The sequence below is a fragment of the Nyctibius grandis genome, chromosome 9 (assembly GCF_013368605.1).
Source record: "Nyctibius grandis isolate bNycGra1 chromosome 9, bNycGra1.pri, whole genome shotgun sequence".
In the NCBI taxonomy this organism is placed as follows: Eukaryota; Metazoa; Chordata; class Aves; order Nyctibiiformes; family Nyctibiidae; genus Nyctibius; species Nyctibius grandis.
This window is the reverse complement of record NC_090666.1, coordinates 38,331,271-38,344,281: the sequence shown is the minus strand read 5'-3', so window position 1 is coordinate 38,344,281 and position 13,011 is coordinate 38,331,271. Positions and strand designations below refer to the sequence as shown.

Sequence of the window (13,011 nt, the reverse complement as noted above, 5' to 3'; positions counted from 1 at the left end):
GGTTGGTAAGTGGTCAGAGAATAAATCTACTATTTTTAAATTACTGACCTGACCTAGAAAGGAGCAATATTGAAGCTTCAGATAAGGAATGATGGATATGGTAATAGTTACAAATAGTATATTCTGTAGAATGAAGTGTGATGTAAACTTTCATTATTGAAAAAAGAAAGGAAGCTAAGCTATTGCTTATGAAAGTATTTTCTATTATTAGAAAACAAAATAGTTCCGGTGACCAAAATGTCTTGATTTTTTGTTGTTTGTGGGCAAGTTCAATTTTATAAATAGCATCCCTCAAGAGGGAAGGCTAGGAAGACTTGACAATGTTGTTATTTCTTTTGTCTGAAAGAGTACATATTTGAATGACAGCTGTTCAAATGAATCTTCTCTCAGAGCTTGTGATGTAGGAGTGATGTCATGCCAGTCCTAATAACATTGAGTGGGTTCTTCATCCACCATAGCATTTGATATTACTATAATTTTATGAGGCTGACAGGAATTCATAGCTGTAAATGGACAGATTCCCCAAATTCTCACAGTGTGCTCACTGAAATTCTGTGCAGGGAGACCCTTTAGTGTTTACCTCACATATTTATTCTGTGGGCAGTAACCATACTGTTTTATTTACTGAAAGTTATTTTTCTCTTTCTTTTTTGGAAATATATTTTTCTCCTTACATCTTTTATTCAGATTTTTTTTATCTTTTAAAATAATTTTAAAAATTAATATTTGCAGATGATGACTGTGGTGATGGAAGTGATGAACTAGGCTGTATTCACTCATGTTCTGCTGATCAGTTCAGATGTTACAATGGTAGATGTATCCCAAGTCATTGGGCGTGTGATGGTGACAATGACTGTGGAGATTTCAGTGATGAAACCAAAACAAACTGCAGCAAGGAAGGTTAGTGGGTTTTTTTTCTTCCCACATTTTAATACTTAGAAACACAAAGAATACTTTATTATAAATACAGAAGACCCGTCTTCAGTAAATGGAAAAAGAGAAAATTATTTTAACCTTGGTAAAGGTTGGAATGGAAAATATGTCAAGTGTAATATGATAATACAGAAGTGTATCATAGAAGAATGCATTTGAAAACAGAATGGGTATTACACTGAGATAAATTTTGTAGCTTTACTTTACTGAATTATGCTAAATGTGATGTTTGTCCTTTTACAGAGATGCACGTTGCCTAGAAAAAGAGACAGCAGCATTCCTTAAGTTACTGTTTATATTTTCTGGGCTTTTTATGCTGTAACAGTCTGATTTTTGTGTGATGCAAGTTTTGGTTTTTTTTTTTCAATAGTGTTACTGAAGTATAAAAATGTTTTAACAAACTACAGTCCCATTTAAATGCCATACATTGTATTTATTTGGGTGGGGAGAGAAGGAGAGGATGCTTGTAGCAAAGGATAAAGAATAATCAGATAAGAATGAGGGAATGTTTTTCTCTCATATTTTTCTCATAGTGATTTTTCCACATCAAACTAATTGTACACCATTTTCTTGGTCCTTTTTCATGAGTTTATATTCTGAATCTAATTGCAGAGCTCGTACAAATAGATGAATTAGCAGAATGCTGTGCGTGAGTAGTGTGAAGTCCTTAATTTTTATATAGTGACAAAACTTATCATTTATCTGTATCAAAATAATTGGTCTGGAACTAAACTACTCACTTTCCTCTCTGTTCATGTCCATCTCGGAGTTTAAAGTCCTGCTCTACCTTTTTATGCAATACCATGTTATGTTGGGATTTGCAGCACTCTCTCTGAAATAGCACTGTTGTACACCATTATTGTCAGTTCAGAAATCTTCTGTGTCCTGCTCTGCTACGTGATGCACACTTTCCAGCACCTTGTCTTTGCTTTATTTATGATAGAATGCAAGAATGCAGATTATTTAGAAAAAAACAAGGCAATTTTAAAGAAAATAGACCGTATGTTTATAGACAGTGCTATAAGAATGTATCCAGATAATGCTTTTTGATACAAACAGGAATGTGTAAGTTTATCATTGCTTTAAAGTGCACGTTGTTGTCATATGTTACGAAATACTAGAAATACAGTGGTAATAGTTTGGGAGAAGGAGGGGGAGGATAAAATTGAAAAGGCCATCGTCTAGAAAATAGAGAATTAAGTATGTGATGAATAATTAAAATAACATAGTTACTGTGTTTTGAAACATTCAAGGCTAGTTCCATAGCTGCACTGAACTGAAGTTCATTCCTGTGAATTCAGAAAGGCTACAACTAGTCTGCCAGTGCTGTAGTAGCATCAGCCAGGCAGGGGTCGGGGCCAGAACTCTTGTGTCAGTTAGAGCAGAGGTGTGACCTTTCATGTTTTGTGAACTAGGAGATGGACCTTGTTAGAAAAAAGAGAATGACGAAGGAGGAGGGTATGTAGCTTGAGGGTGAGAGGCAGGGCTTATGAAGCACCAGGAAAACTTCATCAGCCTTGGCCTTCCTTACATCTCCAAATTCATTCTTGTCTGACAGCTGTGCGAAAAAAAATGGTATTTACCTTGAGCTTGTGGTGGAGGGGGGGGAGTGAAGGGAGTGAGCAGGATAAGAGCGAGCTTGTCTGAAGCTTGTGTTGGAGTGATGAGTTAGAAAGGGATAGTGAGTTTTGAGTGTTATACTTGGGGACTCTGACTTTGGCTTTGGTTGGGCAGGGGGATTCTAAGTCATTGTAGACTTGGCATGGAAGAAAACTCATGTGAGCAAGTTCTTCAATGTAATTCTTATTTTTCTAAGAAACTCCCTCTCCTGGAAGATGCAATGGGAAGGAATTTCAGTGCAGTCCTGATGGGAACTGTGTTCCTGAGTTGTGGCGCTGTGATGGGGAAAAGGACTGTGAAGATGGTAGTGATGAAAAAGGCTGTAATGGAACTATACGACTGTGTGATGAAAAAACAAAGTTCTCCTGCAAGAGTACAGGTATATGCTTGCACATATGTTTTCCTCTCATTTACTCATTGTGTGTGTGTTTCTGTTTGTGTGATTTGATCACGTATCTACCATTTGAATACTGCTTTTAATGGGTAATACTACTGAGGTGATGTTACTTATTGTACTCATATCAGGAAGAGTGTTAATATACTTCCCCTAACCTGTTTTCTGATCTACAATATAAAATGGATGGATTTTGAGATCACTTAAAGGTGAAACTCTGCTGTATGATGCTACATCAAACCAAATACTTAAATGTAGCATTTAATAGTCCAGGTATTTTCTTTTATTTTCCATCTTTGGCCCTAGAAATAAGGTGATTGAAATGGTATAAAGCTAAAAGACTTCAAAGAATTAGAACTACAGCACTGGAAATTTGAACCTCAATATTGGAAGAAAAATACATTCTTTGAGAATGTTTAAAATCAAGTTTTCCTAAGTATACTTCATTAAAAAATGTGGAAAGAATGTGGCAATCTTTACATGAGGATATTTTGCAAAATAATGCTTAGATGGAACATTTTCTTAAGGGACAGTACAGTTAAGGAATAAATTAATATATGTCAGCATTGTATTAATCTTTTTACAATTTCTTTCAAAGCTTAATGAAGTATTGGGGGTAAAATAACTTTTAAAAGCAAAATTTAATTCAGGATATAAGTAGTAATGTTGCCATTAGGCAACTACAATTATTACAGGAAATGAGCACCCATTCTAATGCCTGTGTTATAGCTAAGCGTGATAAATGTTGCAGTCTAGTTGTGTGAGCTCTGTCCAAAAGTGTATGTATACAGTAAGATACTTTATTCAAGTCTAAGGTGTGAACAGAGGGTTCATTTTTAATATGGGAACTACATTAGGATGTCTTAGAAATGCTTGGAGGTTTGCTGCTACTTGGCTTTTAAAGTTACAGAAATCATAATTTCCGGATAGATATATATGAAATACTGAATTTTTCTGAATAAAAGATTTCCTTTTGTGTTCTTACAGTTTCCATAAAGATGTATATAACAAGGTGCCATTAAATGAAATAGCTTCAATAAGTAAAAAGGCATTATTCACTTTTAATAGAACGGTCTGTTCCCTGAAATAGACTGATAGAAACCCTGACGCAGGAAATACACTTCTTCCTGATACTGTTTTTTTCCTACTGCTTAAATAGGGAAAAGGTCTCAAACTACCCTATCTCGTTGTACACCTACCTGTGTTTACAGTCGTGTGCATGGAGGGCAATATCTCAGTCAGTTTACAGGATGAAGGATGAGTTGTACACCTACCTGTGTTTACAGTCGTGTGCATGGAGGGCAATATCTCAGTCAGTTTACAGGATGAAGGATGAGATATGACTTCTCTGGCTGCCACATGTAAATATAGCAAAAAAAAAAATATTTTCATCCAGAATTTGGTAAATTCAAGGGTATATGGCTTTGATTTAGAGAAGAATGCAGTCATGCTTTTGGTCGTGTGGAACCATCACTTTAGGACTTGGTTGTGATAGTTTCATCCATAAGTTTTTCCTTTCACTATTTTGCTTCAATCAGTCCTGGAAGGAACAAAACTACTGTTCTGGAGGAGGCTTGTTGGTAATGCATTGGTACAGAAAACAGCAAAAACAAATTCTTGTTTAGCTGCTTTTCAGTTCAATTCCAGATAATGGGATCATTGAGTAATAATGGTTTTATAAGAAATCATTTCTGTCACGATCCCCTCAGGTTTCAGAATAAACGTCATTTTCTGTGTGGATTATTCTAAAGAAATAATACTGTCTGGATTCCACATGTATGAGAATTGTTCAGATGAGGAGAAACTGGCTAATCCTTCCCTTACAGATTGCTGGGTGGTGCCATCTGATTTCCTAATACAGAATGTGGTGGGTCTGGGTAGGAACGTGTGTATGGGGGGAGGTGAAACAGCCGATACATTTTGAGGGAAATGACAGTTGTTGAGAACAGTAATAGTGAGATGTTACTGCCCACTTTTTTGCTTACTACTTTTTTGTTTTATGGCTGCAAATAGTAGCTGCAGGGTCTTTCCTTGGTGTAGTTTTTGTGGGCTCTGCTTAATCTGTCACAATGCCACAGGCACGAGTGTCACGTTACAACTACAGCGTTTGTCAGCCTTCAGCCAAGTGGGATTTTTCTGTTTAAAGTACTGGTGGTCTCAAGAACCCATCGTATCCAGCCCCTTTTCTGATATGCACTTAAGAATATCCAATAGAGAGTAACTTATACAGATAGCGTTTCAGCAATTTGAACATTTTTTCCGAAGTCATCTGAATCTTTGCTGCAAGCTTAGTTGATTGTCTTCATCTTTTCACCAGTGTAAAATCTTTTGAATATTGGAAGACTTCTGTCCTATGTCTTGTTAACTAAATTTTTTGTTGAATAAACAAATACTTTTTTTTTGCCTTGCATGTCTTCTATTTTTATTTCATATTTTTAAACCTTTAGCATTTTTGTTGGTCTCAGTGGAACTGTCCGACCTGTGCAGTTCTTGAGCTGTGGTATCCAAAGTCAGCCAAAATGCTGCAGGGCACTTGAGTTAACAAATTTCAGAATGACGTTTCTGATTTTTTCAAGAATATCAGATGGTTGTTTGTGGTGATGTGTGATGAAAAATATACTAGAGTTTGTGCAGCAGTAGGATATGAGATGCAATAACTACCTGATTGAGATTGACTGCTCTGGGGCTGCTTCTAGCCAGTTATTTTCTGATTTTAAATTAGATTAGACGTCTTTTAAATTAGACGAGACTAAATTAGATTAGACAAAAACCCAACTTCCTATTTTAAATTCTGATTCTGTCCTCCAAAAATTATTACAGGCATGTACTTCAGCTCAGTTTTATGTGCTACATAAACCTATCCTTTTTATTCTGTCTTCCTACTTTGCAGTTAGTAGTACTGGACCAAGAGCAGAATCTGTGCAATCTCACTTAGAAAGTTATCTAATTACTCTAAGGATCATTATCAAGTACTTCTGTGGAGACAAATGCAAAAGAGCCATAAATACTTCAGTTTACTAAGCAGGAGATCTGAACTGTATTGTATATTTGTCATACTTACTGTTTTTTATATTTCTTTCAAGAAGTAGTTAATTTTGTATCTTAGCATTTTTAATGCTACCCTGTGGGCTATTATTTTATACTTCTTTCTTCTCACATGTTAATAATATATTAGAGGAAAAAAAAGATGAGAGAAGTAAGATTTCTTTGGAATGGAAAATAAGGAATGTACATAGAGAGGAAATAAAGTCAAGGGGTGATCATTGCAGTGATACTGGAAGAGGAGGGCAACAGCAATAGTACTGTTTGCATGGAAAGTGTAAGTCAAGATACAAGTATGTGAGGTGTGACAAGTAGAGAACGGAGAGAAGTTGATAGTGAGGAAGACTGGGGAGGAGGAATTTTTGAGAAAGAAGATGATGAGGAAATTGGTAGGGCTGCCCTACAGATTCTGTGAGGGCTGATGAGGAGAAGAAAAGGGTTACTGTGGAGAGATATGGCACAAGAGGAGTTTTGGGAGAGAAGATTTAGTAAGAACATAAGCATGGGAAGCATGGAGGAGTTCAAAGGGTGGATGGAAAGGGTATCGGTTACAAGGTGGGTTTACCAGCGTTGCTTCCACTTGTTCCCTGCCTGCTCCGTCCCCTCTCTCACTGTTAGATCTTTAGAGCTGCACAACTTGTACAACTACTTTAATAAGCTTTTTGAACATAATGATGGTTCAGAATGATTAAATTTCTGACTGGAGGGGTGGATTCAGTTGACATTAAAAATTTAAGTAAAAAGAAACCACCACAGCAAGTAAACTAGAAAATTGTGTGTTGTTCCAATACTGTTTTTATCCTCAGTTCATATTATCAGTGTTTTCTGTGGTAACAGCTGTCGTCTTTAGGCCCTGAAATTTTTTCTTCTGTCTCATACAGGAGATATTTATAAACATGTTTTCTGCTAAAACCTTTTAAATACCAGAAATGACCATGTTCTTGAAACAATATATTTCAGTCTAAGTCTCAGGTGTGTTCTATAGGACAAGAAAGGTCATTGACCATCACAGCATTTTGTTAAATATGTCAGATTAGAATATTTTTCATTTTAATGGGAATGAGATTGAGTCCATTCTCTAGGTTAGGAAGGCATTACAGCTTTAGGCAGCAAGAAGTAACTGTAAGAGGAAACTAAATGCAACTAACACTCTACCAAAGTAGTTTTCCTACAGTTGAATATGTAATCAGTTGAAAAACTTCCTGGGCTCACTATCCCGATAAAGACTGAACAGTATATAAAAAGTTAATTCTGTTGTGCTTGCTAATATTTGTAGAAAATAAAAAATGTTGGAGAAGCATTTGGATCACGCTTTCCCACATGCTTGTTGCTTCCGAACTTCTGATTCACTACTTCACACCTATTTCTTCTGTGTTACACAAAAGAGCTATGGAAAAGAACAGATATATCCATTGATGCAATCAATTTATGATGGAATTTTACTAAAAAGGTTCCTGGAAACCAAATGTGAGTTTCAATAAAGGGCAATAAAGCAAAAATACTTCAGTGAATTTTAAGTAATGATTTCAAGACAGTCATAATACTTCATTAAGTCCATCTCCTTAGAATTTTGTCAAAGATTAATTCCTTGAAAGTATATTCTACTTAAGAATATGTGATAGCTACCATAGTGGAAGGTGAATCTTTTATTATAAAATATATATCTTCATTAAGGTAAAAGAAAGGCAGGAAAACTGATTTCCTCTGAAAACATTTGTATGTATAAAAGATTAAAAAACAAATTAGGACCTCTACTGGAAGCAATGTCAATTTACTCTGGGATCTGATTAGTTTACTTGACGTTGGTGTCTTTTATTAGCTTTCATTCTACTGCTGTTATAATAATATATAAGATCAATTCTCATTTCAAGATAATGAATATGGACACTTTTTTGAAACACTTGTGATTGCATGTAAGGATAAACTGCATACATATCATGCATATAACTTTGATTTATTGTATCTGTGCAATTCAGTCTTTTCAGTGTAGGACATTTGGGACTTTGACCACTATAGAAAATGGTGAAAGCTTTTCATTCTAATTGACACCACTCCCTGTTTAAGTTTTCTAGGTGATTTTGCACTGGTAAAATTATGTTCTGTTGTTTGAAACCACGGTCACTGGAGTATGATCCTGCAGTTTCACTTCTTGCTTTTCTTCAACAGAAGTGAAAGCAGTCTCACATTTGCCTTGTGAGATGATACAGAAACATTTTTTTTATTGTTATTGTTTCACTGTATTTTATCCCAGTCACTCTGTGAGGACAGCAGCACCCTTCCCATTAAAAGAAGATTAAAATATCAAACGAAAAGCATTACACTAATCTTAAGCTAACCAGCAAATATTTCTTTTAAAGGAAATTGAAATCTGCTACTTTATTATGACAGACAATAGAGTTACAGTTGGGGCCAGTTGCTACATTGTGTGGACAGCTGTACAGAACCTCTTTTGAGGTTGTTTAATACAGAACTGTGTCATGGGAAGTGGAGAGTAGAAGACAGCCTGTAGTGGATTTGGCACTGAGGTGTATTAGAGAGACAAGGAGATTAGAGTTTTACCCTAGCTGATTATTTCACCCATTTGCTTGTTTCCCTCACAAAGTCATAATCAGTCTCAATTTCCTATTAGGAAAATTGCTGCTAAACTGGGAAGGTGGCGCAGAAAGTCATGTCAGTTCATGCTGTGCAACAGTTTGCAGTTACCAGTCTCAGGCATCTCCAGTCAGTCTGTGGGTATCCACCAGCATTGCTGTCAACAGAACCACATGTTTCCAGTAGCTTCTTACCCATTCCAGCCTGATTTTCTTTACCTAAATAGTTTATAGGTAGAAACACAGTGCAAGATCAGCTTCCTAACCCATGGTTATACCTGTTGTCTCTTTATTAACTGGAGAAGTACATGCCACTTCTGTTCAGACCAGGTGGTATGAAAATTTACAGCTAGCCCATACTGGTTTTAGCTAGCAGGTCACAAGTTTATGCTTGAGAGCTGAAGAATAGTTTGGCACAGGAGCGCATACACATACGCCCCTGTACGTGGTAGCACTCACAATCTTGGTTATTTTTCACCTATTACAATCTCCGGCTTGGGTCATTCTAATTTAAAACCTGTATGTTTTTTAAAGATCATAACCCTTTTCCCAGTCAAGACACTGTCTTGCTTCTCTAAACATTGATGGTTAGCACGAAAGTGGAAATTTTTTTTCCCCTTTTGGGGAGTGAAGGAAATGATCTGGACCCTGGTTTCATAAAACTGAAATCATGTAAGAAATTTCATCTGCTGTAGTCATTTTGTCTAGAAGCTGGTCATTTGTGTGACATAATCTGGGAATGTATTGTGTATACTTCCTAGAAAGATTTTTGTTTCTCAAACCCATGCTAACAGAAAGTCGTATATTGAAACATTGCTCCTATGGAAGGCTGTTGAAGTAGAAGAGAGAGAAATAAAAAGCAGAAATTAAAAAAATAATAAAACATTTTAGTATAACTTGGTATATTTAACAGATTGTGAGAATGTCCTGCCTGTATGCAGTTCTGTTCATCATAGAAATAATCAGGATTGATGTTGTTTGGAAAATTAGACTGTCAACACTGATGTGGATGATGCTTCAGAGTACGAGCTGGTTTCTTTCTGTTCATCTAAGAGGAAAGTACTATTAATAGAAAAGCGTAATAAAAAATATGTAACGTTACTGAAGATTTTTTCCTGAAGTTTGCTTCCAGTCTGATTTCCTGTGTTTATTGTCTCTTTCCTCCAAGGGAGATGCATTAGCAAAGCGTGGCTATGTGATGGCGATATTGATTGTGAGGATCAGTCTGATGAGGATAATTGCGAGGGCTATATGTGTGGACCACCAAAATACCCTTGTGCTAATGATACCTCCATCTGCCTACAGCCTGAGAAGCTCTGCAATGGGAGAAGAGATTGTCCTGATGGATCTGATGAAGGCGATCTTTGTGGTACTTTTTAGACACTTTTTCTTCATTATTCTTGATATTGTCTGTCACAATACTTCCTGTTGAAAAGAACAGTTCTCATGTTAATCTTACTGAAATTTTACCACAGTAGCCTATGTGAGGATTTTTATTTAATTTAAATCATATTGAGTTTGTGCTTGTAAGTATTCGTTTTCTTCAAATAAGGGAAAACATAGTTCCTTAGGTAAGTGTTTCATTTCCTAACCCCTTAAAATACCCCTGGAGGTAAACAATTTAAAAGGCTCTGGTATACATGAAAGTATTTAAGTTAATTTGCAGTTTTCTCAAACTACAAACGCTTGAGCTTATAGAATCCTGTCAGTAGCTGTGTAGAAGCTCAAGAAGAAATGCATTGGGATGACTAGGAGGAGTTAACATGTCTCCTTGATGGTGGTGTTGAAAGGATTTAATGGCATGTCAGACAATGTAGATTATCTCCACAAAATTGTATTCAGTAAAAAATGTACAAAAATAATGGTATAAATCTGACAGAAGTAGAACAGATAACCTAACTGAATGATTATAAAATATATGCAAAGATAAAATTAATCGTTTTTAAAAGAACATACAGTACTATAGCAGTAGTATTGTACTATAGTGATGGGTTAGGGATAAGAAGTGAAACATGGTTTGTAGGAAAAAATTGGGTAATTTTATAATTCTTTTTTATTATATCAACAATTTGCCTCTCCCTACTGACCTTGCTTTGCCTAAAATATTTTACAATCTCCAGCATTCTGTTATGAAACATTTGGAGATGTTTGCAAACATTTTCACCCTCTAGGATCTATCTTTACTAGGTGACCCTGCACTGGGCTCTGCTGAGTCACCTGAATTGCTTCACGTAGCGGGCTGAGTTCACTCGTTGGGCAAAGGCTGCTGCAGGATATGGCAGAGATCTGTACGCTGTCCTGCTCTGTTGGTCTGCAGACTGTACTCTAAGGGGGGATCTTAAATTCAGTGTTCCTTTGGAATATGTTAAGATTATGTTGTAGCCTTAAGAGAGCGAGCCCCCTTTAAGAGCTACATATGAATCTCGTGCTGTCTAGACTCCAGGTGAAAGATCTTATAGCATAAGATCATTTATTTTATTTCTATGCTGTTTCTGTGTATGGACAGTTATCTTCCTGCTAGTAGTAGCTCATGACGACACCAGTATCCTGTTGGATATTGTTTAGGGCCAAGCTTGGTTTTTAATGGTTTTTACAGCTTTTAGATGGTGTGTTATTAGTCAACAGGTATTTCAGCAGTTGCTAATTATTTATTTTTTAAACATACCTAAGCATAAACTGAAGGACAAATATGAGATGTTGGGCAACACATTTACATGTTAGACACATTAAGGAGCTTGATCCTTTTTTGTCATGGTAAAAAAAAAAAAAAACACACACTTGAAATCTGAACAAAGGACTGTTAGAGTAAGGACTTTTGTGGTTTTTTTAAGTGGGAAGGAAATAATTCTTCTGTAGAAAACTGGTGTGTTTAATACATCTTATCACAAAGGAGCAAGGCTTTCAGAGACTTGTTAGAATCAAACAGAATAACTAAAAGATAGAAATAGTTTAAAAAAGAAAAGTGAAGCCGAGTTTCCAGTGAAACAATGGACCAGTTTGGCCCTCCCATTGGTTTCCTGGATATCAGTAGCACTATGAGGTAAGGAGTAATTCTATGCTTTTTTGCTCCAGAGGTCACAGCATTTCTCACAGACACAATTATCATGCTTTTAGTTCAGATGCTTTAAAGTTCTCACAAATCACCTTCAATCCATTAGCAGAGCTTTGCAAATCATCAGTTACATGCAGAATATGTGAGAGCACTGACACAGAGAATGCAGAAGTAGTATTCTCTAGCAGCTGTTATTGTAAAAGGAGGAGAAGGAAATCCTGTCTTTTAACTCTTATTTGTACATGTTTCTTTGTCAAGTTGGTTGGGATATAGATACGTAGGACTAAGAGTTGGAGCCTTCTCCCCACAAGCTCAAGTGGCTGGAGGCAAGGGAAGTATTTGGGAAAGTGTGTTTATTTCTCTGTGCGTCAGCTTTTGGTCACCGTTGAAGGTGGCTGACCTGTAATGGTCTTTGGACTGACTCTGTATGGACAGTCTTTAAGTCTTAAGTGAATGAAATAATATGCATGAAAGCCTGTAAAAATGTATATATATCGTATATCTGCCATTCTAAAATCCTGAAAGATTGCTGTAAAGCTACCATGCTGAATACTAACAAATTAGATAATTTTAAAACTAAATGTAGAAAGCTGTTTAACAAATATAAAATTCAGTTTGCACTTCTTAGGGACCTTTTATGTGTTTTAGTTGACTTGGTGACTTTAAGAATATGCAATATCTGACGGCCCTTGGGGCTGTTAATGGTTTTTCTTTCCATGTTATTTCAGATGAATGTTCACTTAACAATGGTGGGTGTAGCCATCAATGTTCTGTGATTCCTGGAGGAAGAATTGTATGCTCTTGCCCTGCAGGATTCAGTCTTAGTATAGACAACAAAACTTGTGAGATTATGGATTACTGTACCAAGCACCTTAAGTGTAGTCAAGTATGTGAACAGCATAAAAATACCATCAAGTGCTCATGTTACGAAGGCTGGAAACTCAGTAAGGATGGAGAAAATTGCATTAGTACTGGTGAGTTGAAATTCAGTATTTTCAGTATTCCAGATGTTAATTGCCTTGTCCATTTAGTGAGAGGTTATTTCCTTTTTTTTTTAATAAGAAACACAGACTTGAATTGTCCAAATGTGGGGCTGATAGCAATCTGAAGAACTCATTAAAGCTGTCCCTATTGGTGGAGGATGAAGGGGTATTGCAATATTAGTTCATTGCTTATAGGACTTTCTTAGAATGTTAATACCAAATAATTTCTAATGTTTTTGAAGTTTTTCATGTATATTTAATATGCAGGGGATAGATATATGTGTAAGTGTGCGTATATATATGGAATAGGGGGGATTTACTCTGTATTTTGAAGAAATGGATCAATCTGTGACATGATATTGATCAGTATTACTTGAGGGTTCAGAAGTTTAATTT

General features: G+C 36.1%; 1 protein-coding gene across 1 annotated transcript in view; it reads left to right on the top strand.

Moving 5' to 3' along the window:
* LRP1B (LDL receptor related protein 1B) overlaps positions 1-13,011 on the top strand; it is a 570,912-nt gene that overhangs the window by 322,418 nt on the left and 235,483 nt on the right. Inside the window, exons 20-23 of the mRNA XM_068407216.1 lie at positions 733-900; positions 2,750-2,932; positions 9,749-9,949; positions 12,361-12,606. Of these exons, the coding sequence (XP_068263317.1) occupies positions 733-900; positions 2,750-2,932; positions 9,749-9,949; positions 12,361-12,606 (798 nt within the window). The remainder of the gene's footprint in view (positions 1-732; positions 901-2,749; positions 2,933-9,748; positions 9,950-12,360; positions 12,607-13,011) is intronic.